Source organism: Silurus aristotelis (assembly GCF_946808225.1).
Source record: "Silurus aristotelis genome assembly, chromosome: 10".
Classification (NCBI taxonomy): domain Eukaryota; kingdom Metazoa; phylum Chordata; class Actinopteri; order Siluriformes; family Siluridae; genus Silurus; species Silurus aristotelis.
The window spans coordinates 20,694,867-20,712,720 of record NC_139583.1 but is presented as its reverse complement, the minus strand read 5'-3'; the positions used below and the strand labels follow the sequence as shown (position 1 = coordinate 20,712,720).

At 36.6% G+C, this 17,854-nt stretch overlaps 1 protein-coding gene across 5 annotated transcripts in view; it reads right to left on the bottom strand.

Moving 5' to 3' along the window:
- LOC310732376 (uncharacterized protein) overlaps nucleotides 1-17,854 on the bottom strand; it is a 53,339-nt gene that overhangs the window by 21,562 nt on the left and 13,923 nt on the right. Inside the window, exons 11-20 of one of the 5 annotated variants that reach the window (XM_083552797.1) lie at nucleotides 15,880-15,995; nucleotides 14,485-14,602; nucleotides 13,468-13,559; nucleotides 13,134-13,293; nucleotides 8,697-8,803; nucleotides 5,301-5,427; nucleotides 3,107-3,240; nucleotides 970-1,079; nucleotides 719-887; nucleotides 522-626 (exon numbers count right to left, since the gene is read on the bottom strand). In XM_083552797.1, coding sequence (XP_083408923.1) covers nucleotides 522-626; nucleotides 719-887; nucleotides 970-1,079; nucleotides 3,107-3,240; nucleotides 5,301-5,427; nucleotides 8,697-8,803; nucleotides 13,134-13,293; nucleotides 13,468-13,559; nucleotides 14,485-14,602; nucleotides 15,880-15,995 — 1,238 coding nt within the window. Of the gene's footprint in view, nucleotides 1-521; nucleotides 627-718; nucleotides 888-969; nucleotides 1,080-3,106; nucleotides 3,241-5,300; nucleotides 5,428-8,696; nucleotides 8,848-13,122; nucleotides 13,294-13,467; nucleotides 13,560-14,484; nucleotides 14,603-15,879; nucleotides 15,996-17,854 lie in introns of all 5 variants that reach the window. The other 4 variants (XM_083552798.1, XM_083552795.1, XM_083552794.1 and 1 more) reach the window with 4 other exon arrangements.

The window sequence follows — 17,854 nt, the reverse complement described above, 5'->3', positions numbered from 1 at the left end:
ACCACATCATAAATATGGATGAGGTTCCTCTGACGTTTGACCTGCCTCTCATTTGGACTGTCAACAAGAAATGTGATTAATTTGTCATGCTGAAAACAACCGGGCATGAAAAAAACGCACTTCACTTGTGTTCTGATCACCGATGATGATTTTTAAACGCACGACGATGCCAAAAGATAAACTCTCGAGCGAAATTGTTGTGAAAGGAAGAAGGAAGACAGTGAACTATGACTTTCTTGGTAGGCTACTGTTTAGATACAAGCCGTGTAACAGACACTGTCTTTCATTAAAACCTGTGTAAAGTTCAATAGTTTCAATGTAGACACCTGCGGCCTACAGACAGGTGCGGCGTATTTATGTTCAAAATATAAATCTTTGTAAAATTCAGTGGGTGCGGCTTATATTTGGGTGCGCTTATTAGTCCGGAAATGACCATCATATTCAGCCAGAAGTTGATTACATCATTAGGCATTTTATTTTTTATTTTTTTTTACGTACAACAGAAACAAAATATCGCTCACCTTCTCCTTCAGCACATTAATCTTCTGCATGAGCTCTGCAACTGTTGCTTTCATTTCTGTGCACTGCTTCTCAAATGTACTGCACTTCATCGTCACTTCATTCAACTAGTGAAAAGAAAAAAAAATACAAAACTCTTACAAAAAAAAAAAAGGGTACGTTTAAAGAGTAAATCCCGTAAAACGACAACGTCACTCACGTTGTTTTCAGTCTGCAGTAGTTTATCAGCAGCTTCTCTGTGCTGCTCCTCCTTCTCCTTCAGTGCATCTATCAAACCGTCAATAAGCTCCAGTTTTTCCGAGGTTTCGGCGAGCGTGTGCTCTTTCTCCATCAGAGATGATTCGAGACACTCTTGCGTGCTGCTCAACCTGGTGTACACATTTATTTAATGTGTATTTTCTACAAAATATCTTTAGGCATTATTAAGAAAAAAATTATAAAAAATATTACCCTTTGAGTTGTTCATTCAAACTTGTGACAAGGAGCTGATGCTTTTCAGCGTCTCGGCTTTGCTGGTTGCGAAGGCTGGTTAGTTGGGCTTGAAGTTTCTCAGATTCATTCTAAAACGGTACAAAGTAAAAACATTGAAGGTCATGGAATAAAACTTCTTTAACCAGGAAGTTAGTTTCAAAAGCACCAAAAACCAAACAGGAGAGCAGTGAGTACAAACAAACCCAACCAAGCCAATGATTAAATGACACCCTGTGTAAAACGCACATACCGACTGTCACATTTACACACAGACACACCTGAGAAGCCCAAAATGGCCAACCGCCTTCATCTACATCGAAGGTCACCTGTATTAGAAGGACGCATTTCAAAGTTCTTGGAATGAGCACATGCAAGTTACTGGATGCCCAAATATGGAACAAGGGACAAAAATACACGATTTAGAAACAGAACAGTCATGCAGTAAAAAAAACAAAAACAAAAACAAACAAACAAAAAAAAAAAAACAGTGCACATGAACTATATGACCAAAATTATTGATACCTGACTTTTCAACCTTATGAGGTTCTTTTAAAAATCTTTTACTGGTTAGAGGCACACATACTCTGAAACACAACATCCTATATACATAATGTCCCAGATGTTGACTGGATTCAGGTTTGGGGAATGTGAGAGCAAGTCAATAACATGAATCTTGGTTCCTAACAGCAGTAAGAGTACCATCGGCTAAGGATATTCCCCCAGACCATAATTGGTCCATCGCCAAACCAATCATGCTGGATGAGGTAGCAGTCAGCATAATGTTCCCCACTAAATCTCCATACACTTTTATATTTATCACATGTGCTTAACTTGCTTTCATCAGTAAACTTGAAAAACCAGGGGCAGACCTGCTGATTCTGATTCTAATTAAGCTGAACGATGCTGGACAGGTCCCACTAGAGTATTTCAGGCCTTCATGCAACCCTCATGGAGTGTATTTCTGACAGATTGGTCAGCAACATGGACACTAGTAGCCTGCTGGAGGTCATTTTGAAGAGATCTGGCAGCGTGACTTCTGTTCCTCCTCACACAAAGGTCTGTCCTGTCCAGCTCTCCATGAGTAACAGCCTACCTCCCAGTATATACTTCATGCTCTTAAAACTGTGCTGGGAGACACACCAAACATCCTGTGCAACCTTACTGGGCTGTAAATACTGCCTCTAGTGGTACCCTAACAAACCACAAAACCAGAGACAAATCTCCAGGTGTCTCTCCCATGCACCTGTTGTCACTTTTTTGCAACTTTCACCAAAATAGGTTAAACTGATTCCCTTATGCTTCCTAACTGGATAAATGAAAATCCCTGAAGTTGGTGTTACTGTGAAGTTTGGATGTTCCCTAATTTTTTTTAAACATAGTTTTTAGTTTTACACTGCAAGTTAAATATTTTGGAACACCTAAAACTTCTTTTGGAGCAGTATAGTTTAATGACTAGTACTGTCAGACATGCAAAAATCTAAATTAAATAATAACATTTTAATCTGGATGATGTGCTGTAACTAAAATGGGTGATTGTCCAGTAAAAACAATAAAAATACTATAAAAGTTTAAGGTGGTTTGGGTTTCACCTGATTTTAATAGGGAAGAAATGTGTACATATAGGTTCTTTGTTTAGATGAAAAAATCTGCTTCTTTGCTCATTGTAGAATTGTATTTTGTAGTAGTCTTTGGTAATTGTATAGGAAATGATCATTTTTCAATAAATTATATAGTGACAAAAATACAAGTGTAATAAGAAGTTTTATGATTGTAGCTCATTGCTATCAATGTCAACTGCCTGCTGAAGGTTGACTGAACAACTCCGCAGAACAACTTGTGGTTTTGCTAGTTTTATCTTTATGACACTGTAGAAAACGTGTTAACTGTAACCTCACTGATTTCCCATTTATGTATTGTGTATATCCAGGTAAAACATTTCTACACAATTCTTAGTGTGCTATTCACTTATACTTCATTTATTACATTCAATATACATGCATCTGGTGATGTTCTTCTGCTACAAATGATTACTCAGCAGTGTTAGTGAAACCCTGATTTATAAAGCCAACATTAGGGATAAAAATGAGTCCTGTATGAACATATAAATGTGGTGTACCTGTAGGGACTCAATGCGAGCCTGCAACTGCAGCCGATCCTCCAAGTCTTGACACCGCTCTTCCAGTCCGAGGATTTGCTCCTGCAGTTGATTTCTTTCGAGCTCCAATTCTTCCACAACAGACCTTAGACCCTCTAAATGATTAGATATAGACCGGGTAAAATATGTATTACTTAGCATGTCCATTCATTCTTCTGGAGAAAACTTAACGTATAATATAAAGGGGAATAAAACAAAACAAAAATTTTGCAGACATTTCACCTTCAAACCATATGTACTTGTTGAGCATCTTGTTCCAGATTTATCTTCCTAAACATTAAATTCCCCCTAAAGCATCCCATACAACAGTGTAATTCCAATTCTCTGGCATGTTTGGTCATCAGAGTTAAAAAAAAAAAAACCCTCCCAATATATCTGAAACTAAACTAGAAGAGATGAGAAGTATAGTTATTATTTACACTTTTTATAATGATTAGCAAACTTTATTTTAGTTTTAAAGACATGGAGGAAAAGAGACGAGACGCACATTAAAGTTTGTCAAATATCATCTTTAAATTTATAAAGTCCAACAAATTTATTTGTATTTATTTAAATGAATGCTAGTCTTGTAGCCCCAATCAATAATTAAAGTCAATAACTGGTGATTGTCCACCTCACATTCATTAACTTAATTTAACTAAATATATTGTATAGTAGTTGGGGTGAATGTTGGGGTGAATGAGTTCTTTGCCCTGAAGTGCCATGTTGAACATCCAGTGGTCAGTATGAGAGAATTGTACTCAAAGCACCAAATAACAGACATGAACGTGATGAATAGGACGTGTGGCTTTGCGTGGTTACACGACATACAGCTGTTATCACTTAGGGTGTACTCACATTTGTTGCCAGCTATTTAGACCATAATGGCTGTATGTTGATTTATTTTCAGAGAACAGTAAATCTGTACTGCTATACAAGCTGCAAGTTGACTACTGTAAAATATATCCATGTTTCATTTCTATAGTGTTGTACCTTAAGAATATTTACTAAAATGGTTGCTGAAATGTGAGGGACTTTTGTGATACACAGAAAACTCACATCACGTTCATATTACAGAAATGCATTCGCTTTACTACACAACACAAATGGTTGAAAAGTAAACACTTACCACAGATGGAGGTAATACACACCGACATTATTACACAAAAAAAAGCCTGTTATGGGCATTCAACATGGACTAAGGCCTACAGAACTGAGACTAGGCAGTTCATCCAGCACGCACATGCTCCGAAAAATCTACAAAAATAAAGCAAATACTACAGAAATATACATCAAACAAATGACACCATCACAGTGGTTTGATTGATGGGTTAGAAAAAGATCAAAATAAATATATGCATTTAAATAAGATTGAGTGAGATGTGAAAAATACAATGCCAAATAACGAAAATGCAAAAAGAAAGTGAGTAAGACGAAATATAAGGCCCATGTTCATATAATAACTGCATATTATTTAATAGAAATTTGCTAAACTCTAACTTCTTTAATAGAAACTTTAATCCAATCTGTTAAAATCACAGATTTTACTATTACTCATAACTCAGATCCAGAAACTGCCTGGGCATTGTTTACTAATTCGCTCACTGTAACATTTGCATTAATTTGCTGCAAGGGTTACATTCAGCTAGCTTAAGCAATACAAATTTGAAAATGAAGCAAAATTCACTTTTTGGCTAGTATTACAAAGAGAGCGATTGAGATACGTTTATATTCCTCTTTTGCATTTCTTTTTTCCATAAAACTTTTCAAGCATACAGTGAGATACAAAGGTTGCAAAATGATGCTGAGGTACATAGTTAAATGCTGACCAATAAGAAAAGCTAAACATAAATAAATAAAATGCCAGGAGATTTCATGATTAACCTAAGCTCATGCCTTATACAACCTCGCAGATAAATAACATGTTCCTGATTATTGACGAGTATAAATACCACCTTTCTAGTGTTTGAGGGAGGAAAAAACAAAAAAGACGGCCCTTGATTTAATCATCTATTTCAGACCTGAAGTTGAATTTACACAGCCAAAAGATAATACGCAGTTATAATGCTTTATGAACATGAGCACTTGCAGAGAGTCTTACCAAAATACAGCATTTGGGGATGTCAAACTATGAGGAGAGCGCATGCCAGCCTGAACTGTCTAGTGAGCTTCACACCTGTGTTTGAGGCAGTGAATTCGGGCCACCAACCTCCCATATTCTCCCCTTCCATTGGAGTGATGCTGCCAGAGGGATTGTGGGAATCAGGGAACGATGACCTGTTGTCGAACTCCTCAAAGTCCTCCTGAAACAGCAACATAATCAATCACTGCATCATGCAGTAGCTGAACCGAACTAAAATGATTTAATAGAAATACAAATCGAATACCGCCTCCACACTCATGTATATAAAAGAATATTCATAAGCCTGTGTTATATTTTTTTCTCACATACAAATAAATAAAAACAAATACCCTTACATAGATAATGCAAATAATTATAACAAATAATTCCATTCATTTATGAATAACTGATTAAATTGCCTCATCCTCACTTCTGACCTGAAGGCAACAGACTAACAGCAAATTCAGCAGATTACCAAATAAATATTAAGCATTCCCAGGCTAATTATATAATAAATTACTAATGAAGCATGTTTCACCCTCTTAGAAGAAACCAATACATTTGCAAATACAGTATACAGATTAGCACAAATGGAAAAAATAATCATGACTATTATTCACATTAATAGTGAATACAAATATTCACTTTTATTTGCATTACTTGCACTAGTGGAACTATAACTGGACTGGACTGACACCGTTACTTTTTTACACAACCACATTAATGACACTTTACTGACAATTACATCACACTGAATCACTTTAATCTGTACTTCCGTCATACATATCCATCCATCCCTTCTATTAATTCATGTATGTGTATACATCTATATAATTTTTTGGTAGTGTGTGTGTGGATATATATATATTATATATAAATATATATATATATATATATATATATATATATATATATATATATATATATATATATATATATATATATATATATATATATATATACACACACACACACACACACATATACATATACATACAGTAAGAAAAATAAGTATTTGAACACCCTGCTATTTTGCAAGTTCTCCCACTTAGAAATCATGAAGGGGTCTGAAATTGTCTTCGTAGGTGCATGTCCACTGTGAGAGACATAATCTAAAAAAAAAAATAATCCAGAAATCACAGTGTATGATTTTGTAACTATTTATTTGTATGATACAGCTGCAAATAAGTATTTGAACACCTGAGAAAGTCAATGTTAATATTTGGTACAGTAGCCTTTGTTTGCAATTACAGAGGTCAAACGTTTCCTGTAGTTTTCACCAGGTTTGCACACACTGCAGGAGGGATTTTGACCCACTACTCCACACAGATCTTCTCTAGATCGGTCAGGTTTTTGGCCTGTCGCTGAAAAAAAACACGGAGTTAGAGCTCCCTCCAAAGATTCTTTATTGGGTTTAGGTCTGGAGACTGGCTAGGCTTGATATGCTTCTTACAGAGCCACTCCTTGGTTATCCTGGCTGTGTGCTTCGGGTCATTGTCATGTTGGAAGACCCAGCCTCGACCCATCTTCAATGCTCTAACTGAGGGAAGGAGGTTGTTCCCCAAAATCTCGCAATACATGGCCCCGGTCATCCTCCCCTTAATACAGTGCAGTCGCCCTGTCCCATGTGCAGAAAAACACCCCCAAAGCATGATGCTACCACCCCCATGCTTCACAGTAGGGATGGTGTTCTTGGGATGGTACTCATCATTCTTCTTCCTCCAAACATGTTTAGTGGAATTATGACCCAAAAGTTCTATTTTGGTCTCATCTGACCACATGACTTTCTCCCATGACTCCTCTGGATCATCCAAATGGTCATTGGCAAACTTAAGACGTGCCTGGACATGTGCGGGTTTAAGCAGGGGAACCTTCCGTGCCATGCATGATTTCAAACCATGACGTCTTAGTGTATTACCAACAGTAACCTTGGAAACGGTGGTCCCAGCTCTTTTCAGGTCATTGACCAGCTCTTCCCGTATAGTTCTGGGCTGATTTCTCACCTTCCTTAGGATCATTGAGACCCCACGAGGTGAGATCCTTCATGGAGCCCCAGTCCGAGGGAGATTGACAGTCATGTTTAGCTTCTTCCATTTTCTAATGATTGCTCCAACAGTGGACCTTTTTTCACCAAGCTGCTTGGCAATTTCCCCGTAGCCCTTTCCAGCCTTGTGGAGGTGTACAATTTTGTCTCTAGTGTCTTTGGACAGCTCTTTGGTCTTGGCCATGTTAGTAGTTGGATTCTTACTGATTGTATGGGGTGGACAGGTGTCTTTATGCAGCTAACGACCTCAAACAGGTGCATCTAATTTAGGATAATAAATGTAGTGGAGGTGGACATTTTAAAGGCAGACTAACAGGTCTTTGAGGGTCAGAATTCTAGCTGATAGACAGGTGTTCAAATACTTATTTGCAGCTGTATCATACAAATAAATAGTTTAAAAATCATATATTGTGATTTCTGGATTTTTTTTTTTTTAGATTATGTCTCACAGTGGACATGCACCTACAATGACAATTTCAGACCCCTCCATGATTTCTAAGTGGGAGAACTTGCAAAATAGCAGGGTGTTCAAATATATATACATACACACACAGACAGTACAGACCAAAAGTTTGGACACACCTTCTCATTCAAAGAGTTTTCTTTATTTTCATGACTATGAAAATTGTAGAGTCACACTGAAGGCATTAAGGGCTATTTGACCAAGAAGGAGAGTGATGGGGTGCTGCGCCAGATGACCTGGCCTCCACAGTCACCGGACCTGAACCCAATCGAGATGGTTTAGGGGTGAGCTGGACTGCGGAGTGAAGGCAAAAGGGCCAACAAGTGCTAAGCATCTCTCGGGGAACTCCTTCAAGACTGTTGGAAGACCATTTCAGGTGACTACCTCTTGAAGCTCATCAAGAGAATGCCAAGAGTGTGCAAAGCAGTAATTAAAGCAAAATGTGGCTACTTTGAAGAACCTAGAATATGACATTTTTCAGTTGTTTCACACTTTTTTGTTATGTATATAATTCCATATATAATTCCACATGTGTTAATTCATAGTTTTGATGCCTTCAGTGTGAATCTACAATTTTCATAGTCATGAAAATAAAGAAAACTCTTTGAATGAGAAGGTGTGTCCAAACTTTTGATCTGTACTGTGTGTATATATATATATATATATATATATATATATATATATATATATATATATATATATATATATATATATATATATATATATAAAAATAAAATGTATACATATACTTGGTCTGATTATATTTTAATATATTTTTACATTTTTACTTTTATTTTCATTTGTTAATCTTATATTGTAATCTAATACTTATAAAAAGTATTTCACTTAATGCCTTACTCTGTATAAATGTGTATGTGACATAAAATTGGACTTTGAATTAATTGCTCGATTTATACAAACAACATTTCCAACCGGCTCGTACCTGCAGGTTGCGAGGGGCGGAGCTTCCCGTCTTCTTGCCCTTTTGTGAACGGAGTCCTCGAGCCTGAGCCAACTCCTCCTCCAACTCCCGCTGCCGATCGGCCAGTGCTGGATCGGAGCAGCCAGGAAAGAACCAGTCATCCTCAATCAGTTTTGTGCCACAGGAGGTTATGAGGGGTTTAATAACATTTGCACCGAAAGAATGAAAGAAAAAAGCAACTGAAGAAAGATAGGAAGTGACTGATGGCGTAAAGAACTGTATGACTTGGAGGTGGGTTGTGGGGTGGGGAGATAAAGAGCAACTTAAGGAATGGGTATCGTGCACACACAAAAACACACCTCGCAGAGACCTTGCAATCGCACAAAACTGTACACCAGAGGAAAGCAGTACAAGAGGACATGTACAATCTGAGTGCACGACCAAGAGCTGTTTAACGTATAGTAATTAATATGACACTTCCCTCGTCTCGCTCAAATGAATAATTTACTTTGATAATTTTTTATTAAACACCAGGGCAAACCAAAAATGACCTGCCAAATGTTGACAACATGTGCTGCCTTGCATTGGTGATGCTCCAGTACAATCTACTATTATCAGGATAATGCACTAGAAACTTTTCCAGACTGGAAAAGCTCGACATTTATACTTTTTTTTTTTTTTTTGAGGTTTCACAATCACACTAGAGAACACAAGAGAGGCAAAAGATTTACGTTGACCTGAACATCCAGATACCAGACATACATCTAGATATTACAATATTAATAAAGACGAGCACAATGGTGATGTACAACTGATCAAATATAAACAGCTCTTAGTGTTGCACTTATATTTATGGACCTATCTGTACATGCCAGTGCGTCTCTGCAAGTTAAGTGAAAAGCCATGCGTATCATGTTTATTGTAATATAATAAAATGATAAAAGCAGCATGATGACGTGTCCAAAAGCAACGAATGGACTGCGAGGAAATGTATTTCGATTGCGTCGTGAAATTCCTCCCAAATTCTGCTTTGAAAGGGAAAAGCTGTTGGGTTTATTATAAGGTAAAATTTTCGGAAGCGTGCCTACATCAACATTGGTATGTGTGTATCGTTGCGAATAATCAGCACAAAACATATCCCCATCTGTTTTGTGGCAACAGTGAAGACTGGCTGAGAAAAGCAGATTAAAAGATTAATGAAGAGAAGGACAGGCTTTATGAAGTCGCAAAGAAAAGAAAGAAAGAAAAAAAAAGGTTAGAACTCAGTAAGACAGTTTATTTACTGCTACTATTTTACTACACTCATTGCCTATTTTATGGGGTCTCACTTTGTAGATTTACACTTACTGACCGCAATTAGTTTCTTATGCATAATTTTCACACTAGCTTTACCCATGAGAACGCAGGTACTAACAGCGGACCATTAGCAGGTTCTGTACAGTGCTAAGAAAGCACTACTGCCTGGATATTATCTAATAATAATGCTACAGTTCTGTAAAGTAATAATAACCTTGCGTTTTGAATTGCATCAAGGACCATTTGCAAAAGTTTCATGTTAATTCCTGTTCATCTTAAATGTCTGGCAATATGCCTTTAAATTCTCCTTCTTGTGTCTCACCATGAGGAGGTTGAAAAAAAAAAACGGTCAGACATCTCTGCCTCGTCCCACGTCCTTAATCTCTCTTGTCTACATAAGAGGAGGCTAGACCATGCCACTTCCATACGTATCCACTCGGATGCTGATGTTAAAAGCAACAAACATCTAAAATAAATTTCATCACCTGACCACGTCTGCTCACAAATTAACCTACTGCTATTTAAATTTGATTGGGGTTGACTGTCATCATTAAAACTTGACAAACAAAACATATCCCTGTGAGGGAGACAAATGGGAGCCACACAAGAGACAAAGATGGTCTGATTTGATCTTCTTAAAGAAGAAGCTCCTCCTACTTTTATTTGTAAAGAGTACAGAGTGGATAAGGCTTTTGTTTATTAGTTTGCTGAATCAAAGTTCGATCATAAGTTTGGCGGGTACCATACCACGACTGACCCTGCGCTCGGACCCTCCGCTATGTAAAAAATGACAATTAAGCTTTGGGATCAATGAAGTAAACAATCTATATTCGTACATGACGGGTGACGAGAAAACGTTTGGATTAGCTATTTAACTCTGCAGTGCCTTTTAAAAGAAAACCTGCCTATAACTCAGTCAGATCAAATAGCCAGTGAGTGTAGACATAACGTAGCTCTTTCCCAATAAAACTGCCAACTGAGAATGCTGCTGTATAAATATTAATACATTTGAATGGATACATGTTTAACCCAGTATCAACCAAGGCAAGCAAATAAAGCTGGTCCTTGTTGTTCAGGAATATCAGTAAAACCCCATTGTACGAGCAACCTATAGTACGAGCAAACAGAGATACGAGCGACCTTACTCGCAAAATTCTACCCTATTTCACGAGCAAATTTCGAAGGCACGAGCAAATCCACGCTGCCGGTTCCCCGTTTTCGGCGGAGGGTCGCATCAGTCGCTTAGTTGATCAAGTCAAGTCAAGAAGCTTTTATTGATGACGTATCACTCGGTCGCTCTCGTTATTCAGTGCAGCAAAAACTTAACTTCTTTTAGTTTTATATTTTTATTTCACTAGAAATCTTGAAAAATGTCTCCCAAGAAAATCAGTGCTGGTGAAAACGAAAGTAAATAGAATTACCATGGAAACTGAGGAGGTGATGAACGTGGTGCGCGTCTCACACTCGCAATCAACCACTACCACATGGGTAAGTGTTAAATTATGTTTACATTACGGTAATTTGCGCTGTATTTGTTTGTTAAAATAGGCTACAAATACTTTTTAAGTGCAGAAATAAGCGATCGAATGAGATCTCGGAACGGATTAAATCGCTTTTACATTCATTCTTATGGGGAAAATCAGTTCGAACGTACGAGCAAATGGACCTACGAGCAATTTTCAAGAACGAATTATGCTTGTCCAATGGGGTTTTACTGTATAACTGAATACTGTAAAACATTATTCATCACCTTTTTTTAATTAATTCAGACTTTTAAAGCAGACTCTTCAAACAGCATCAAGAATTCTGAGACATTTTCTGGAAAGAGGATAGTGAATTTCAAAAGCAATAAAACACCATGTTATTTTGGATCGTATCAAGTATAAAAGCAGAATATAGTATTAAAAAGGGTGATGTTAGAATGAGTACATGAACAGGTGGTTAAAAAAGTGTGTTAATAGTGTGAATTTAACATCGCCAGGCCCTAGGCGGTCAAGTCATTGAAAGGGAAAAATATGCTATGATGACTTATACATGGCGCCAAGAAAGGCGGTAAATTAATCATGTGAAAAGATATGATCAGAAAATCGAGCTTAATCCAATCAGGGAAAAGAGACCAACTATGTGAAATACCAATATGGGAACAAAATAAATACATTTGCACTGTAAGATGGCAACTTTCCCATAATTAGTTTAAATATTCAGTTCTTCTTTTAATATATCAAATTTTATGTATATCAAAATGATGCCCAAATTCTCCTTATATAAACAGTTAACAAGGTTTATGTATTAAATAGGACTAGACTGCTTTCGACAATGTAATACGTAGCCATTTAATAATGGGATTCCCTTAATTAAAATATGTTAATATTGTATATCTGCACATGCATATTCAGATATTGTTAGAGCACCAACACCAAAAGCATGGTGTGCATTTAGAGAGTGTTAAACAGCAGGCCTGGTCAACAAGAGTTCATCAGAAATAAATAAAGACATGTAAGGGGGTGGGGGGGAAGAAAGATGAAATAAAGAAAATGATTATGCCAGACATCGACCTCGGCTGTACTGCTTCTGTTTCCGCATGGACAAGTAAAAAAGGATGATGGGAAACAGGAAGCAGTACAGCAGGAAGACAGATGCTGAGTGAAACCTGCATGCACAAAACTGACGGGAAACTGTTTGGCTCTCTTTGGCTGAACCAATCACAAGGAGGGAGGGAGAGAGGGATGGGGGAGATGACGGGCACGAGGTGTGATGGGGCTGAGGCACAGGGCCAATGCTCAGCTCATTGACGGTGGAGAGAAAATGAAAACATAAATGAGGGACCATGCTTTTAAGCTTGAATGAAAAAATCTTAAGAAAAAAATATATATATTGTTCACAACGTGTAGGAGCTATTGTGGTTTCAACATTTAATGCTAATGCTTTGATTGTATCCTCCATCGTGGATAAAATTATCCAGAAACAAGAAGAAGAAAAAAATCATTCACAAAATAAAAATCGCCATATTGGATATGACAATCAAGAATTGTTCATATTGTAACAAAGAATAGAAACTAGGCACTGTTTCAGACAGCAGATATTATTATTATTATTTAAATTATTATTGTTATTATTACAAGCTGTTTATAATAATACAAATATTATAAACTCTCTTCTCACCCTCTCTTTCCTCCTCTATGTGGCTCATGCGGATTTCCAGTGCGGTTTTCTCCTCTCGGATCTGATTCCGTGACTCTTCAGCTTCAGCCACCATGGCAATCATATCCTGCCACTCCATCACCTGACTCTGAGCATCATCCATGCTTCCAGATTCACTCGCCTGCAGATGACATCAATCGGCATTTGGTTTTTTTTTTTAGCAATATTTCATCTAATCCAGTGTGCGGTATTCTTGCACAGAACAGAAATCTGACTTGTTGAAGGACGTGATGACACAAACCCGACTGCTAACAGACTACACAATGTACAGTTGGTACAAAATGAAATGTCTGACCTGGGAGGCGGCTCTCTTGGTGACCTGTTCCAAGTCTGCCTGCATTTTCCTCTGCTGTTCCTCATAAACCACCAGCTTAGCCTCCAAAACATCTACAGACATAACCAAACAAATACAAATTAAATATCCAAAAAATTACGTGAGCCATTTCACATGCATACATTATAACTATAAATGTATATGAAGCGAGCATTTATTTGTGACCGCGGTATTTAAACGATAAGACCACAAACATGAAAGAAAGCAATATAAATCACCTTTTCAAGCCAATCTCATTTTTTTATAAATCTATTCTAATGTCTTTTTTTTTTTAATTCAACTTAACGGACAATAAACTAAGGCTTCGGATACATGCTGAAAACAATATGTAAGCAATTTTGTTCTTGTTAAAAAAATGTACACTGTGGGAAAACTATGAGGAATATTTTTTTTACCATTATGGGAAAACAAGGTGCACAATGCAATTTATCTGATCATATTACATTCATACCCTTAAGCAAAGGAGAAAGAAAGTGTGAGGCTGTAAAAGTGAGAGAAAGAAAGAAAAATAGAGTGAAAGAGAGAGAGGAAAGAGAAAGAGATTCCTATATTCTGTGCTCGGTATTAGATGTTTTTGTGCTAAAACACAATAACATGAGATTATTTTTTTTTTCATTACAGTTAAAAAGTGTCAACAGTAATTTTACTAAATTCTGAAATTATGGATAGCGTTTATTTTTTTTTTTTGTCATATTATCAAAGAAAAGAGGTACTATATTTCGGGTTAAGATATTGTTCAGCCTGTCAGGGCTCTGCTTATGGATTATCAGCTCTCAGGTTGCTAATTTGTGTTTGGTGAAAAGACTATGGTTCCACAATGAACCCAAATAAATATGCTGGGTGTCCCGTATCTCAGTCCCACAAAAAAAATCAATTGTGTGCAACAGTTATGCGTGTTTTATGCAGTAATAATAGAAGAATATTTGGATTCGGTAGCTTTTTGCAGCAACGTTTCCTTCCTTTCTTTTTGCTTCTTACCATTTTTGGTTTTAAGTTCATCGTATTGCTCGAGTTTACACAGCAGCTCTTCTCGCTCCTCCTCAAGCGCATTAACACGGCTGCGGAGTGCGTCTACATCTGGGGTCGTAGTTTCACACTGGCAGGTCGAACACGTAGGAGAAAAAGAAGGCGGCATGGTATTTAGATAAGCGTCACACAACACATTCCTGTATATTTTTTTTTTTACACAACAAACTGGGTTAAAGACAAAAACACAAGAATTATACCGTGAATGGCCAGTAGAAAGTTCTGTGGACAGATGAGTTCACATTTGACATTTTTGTCTCCAACAAAAGAACTTATGTTAGATGACTGCCTCACACCCACAGTCAAACATGGAAGCTTACATTTTTGGGGTAACGTATTCCAGGTTAACGGAATACTGGACCAACATGGCTACCATTTTATAATTTATTACATCGTCGGTCGGCTTTAGTTTTTTCCACTCTGTTTTTTTTTTGCCCGTTTCTGTATGTTGAATCAGCGGCAGAAAAAATTGTATGGCGAGAAAGAAAACTCCGATTGGCTATTCAGCTTAACGAATGAGCACACAAGAAAAAACTAAACGCAGAACTCGTTTAGTTTTAACAGAACTCGCTTGTTGTCATTCTTGCTCTTGTTTTTGTAATTTAGAAAACATAATTGATAAAAGCTACACGAATCAGTCAGTCTGTTGCTTTATATTTTCGCAGATGTTTCTTTTCCGGTTCCCTTCTTTGGATGTGGAATACAGACTACTGCCACCTGCTGGTATTGATATTACGCACGGTTTGGTGTATCAGATGCGCCTGTCTAATAATCGTTCTAATTTGCAGCAGAAATGAGTTAATAAAAAAAATTAATCGGCCTGATTAATAAAATAAATAAATACATTTACAAAATCAGCCCGTTTAGTAACAATAATAAAAAAAATCGGCCTGATTAATCGGTCGACCTCTAGTCTACTCTGTAATCATTTTTTTGAGAGCAAACAGAACAAAATCCTATTGGACTGCTCTTGGATGAACTGGATCACAAGCTCAGAAAGATTATTAGAAATGAATAAAGACTGTCAGGATGGCAAGAGAGTATAAAAGCTGTTATTCATGGTGTTCAAGAATTTTTTTTAAGTTTAACGCTTGTACATTTATTTATTTGTTTGGCTAAAGAAAATCTGTTTTAATTAACCAGTTTGTTGCAAATAAACAAACGGAACAGGAATGCATCTTAAATATATATATATATATATATATATATATATATATATATATATATATATTAATAAAAATGTGTTTCTGTGTATATATACACTTTGTAATTACACAAAGACAGGACTAAATATATTATACTTAAAGGCAGAGTAATTCATAGTTATATAGTTGGATCAAATCTAACCTGTGCTTTCTTCAGCTCGTCTTCCAGCTGTCGGGTGCGGGATTTGGACCAGGCTTTCATCTTTAAAAACTTTGCCTCTGATTTGCTGGCCTCTTCTGCCTTTAGCTTGACTTGGGCTAAAAAAAAGAACAATACAAATAAACAAGGAACATTTACGCATTCGTTTTCATAATTCAGAGCAAAACGAACATCTGTGTACAACAAGCCTGTTCAAGTCAAGCTTGCTCAAGGTGATAAGTTGACCAAAATGGCCCAATCAAGTCTGGGCTCGACACTGGTCTGTTTTTAACAAGGCTTAGCTAGTACATCAATACAAGCACACTTGATCTGCATCACAGCATATAGGTTTGCTCTCAAACTGCCAGCAGCACACCGCAGTGTTGCAGTTAAGTGTCTCAAACCTTAATGTGTATTTTTTATCTCTATATTATTAAATACTTGTCGTTTATTTAAAAAACAAAACAAAAGCTATTATAACCTTCTCAAAAATGTATTGTTAAAATTGATCATGATGCTAATATCCTATCATTGTCTTGTGTTCTATCATTCTAGTGCTTTAATTACAGCCAGTGCTCATTGGTCAAAAATAAATGAATTGTTTGGAGTCTGAAGTCTGCTTATTTAGCTAACTACAATGTTATAGTTATGGGGAAAGTAGTAGCTGTAGTTACATATTTTCCATATACATATGCTATTTTTTTTTTAAAAACCTTTTCAGGTAGTATATTATTAAACAAATCCTTAAGAGAAAGTACTACACTTTTAAAAGTGCCATGTACTGACATTAAAAGAAGAGCAGTCCAATTAAATATGTTAAATAATCAGTAATCAATAACATTACATGTACAACACATTTGCACATATGTTGTTAGTTATGACTTTTGCGTTGTCTTATGTAGCACCTTATTCCTGGGGGAATGTTATTTTGTGTAGTTTTGTATTAATTTGTGTTGTCTTATGTAGCACCTTGGTTCTGGGGGAATGTTGTTTTGTGTAGTTTTGTATTAATGTTGTGTTGTCTTATGTAGCACCTTATTCCTGGGGGAATGTTGTTTTGTGTAGTTTTGTATTAATGTTGTGTTGTCTTATGTAGCACCTTATTCCTGGGGGAATGTTGTTTTGTGTAGTTTTGTATTAATGTTGTGTTGTCTTATGTAGCACCTTATTCCTGGGGGAATGTTATTTTGTGTAGTTTTGTATTAATTTGTGTTGTCTTATGTAGCACCTTGGTTCTGGGGGAATGTTGTTTTGTGTAGTTTTGTATTAATGTTGTGTTGTCTTATGTAGCACCTTATTCCTGGGGGAATGTTGTTTTGTGTAGTTTTGTATTAATGTTGTGTTGTCTTATGTAGCACCTTATTCCTGGGGGAATGTTGTTTTGTGTAGTTTTGTATTAATGTTGTGTTGTCTTATGTAGCACCTTATTCCTGGGGGAATGTTATTTTGTGTAGTTTTGTATTAATTTGTGTTGTCTTATGTAGCACCTTGGTTCTGGGGGAATGTTGTTTTGTGTAGTTTTGTATTAATGTTGTGTTGTCTTATGTAGCACCTTATTCCTGGGGGAATGTTGTTTTGTGTAGTTTTGTATTAATGTTGTGTTGTCTTATGTAGCACCTTATTCCTGGGGGAATGTTGTTTTGTGTAGTTTTGTATTAATGTTGTGTTGTCTTATGTAGCACCTTATTCCTGGGGGAATGTTATTTTGTGTAGTTTTGTATTAATTTGTGTTGTCTTATGTAGCACCTTGGTTCTGGGGGAATGTTGTTTTGTGTAGTTTTGTATTAATGTTGTGTTGTCTTATGTAGCACCTTATTCCTGGGGAAATGTTGTTTTGTGTAGTTTTGTATTAATTTGTGTTGTCTTATGTAGCACCTTGGTTCGGGGGGAATGTTGTTTTGTGTAGTTTTGTATTAATGTTGTGTTGTGTTGGGTGTTTGGTTGGAATGACAATAAACGCCTGCTTGACTCGACTATC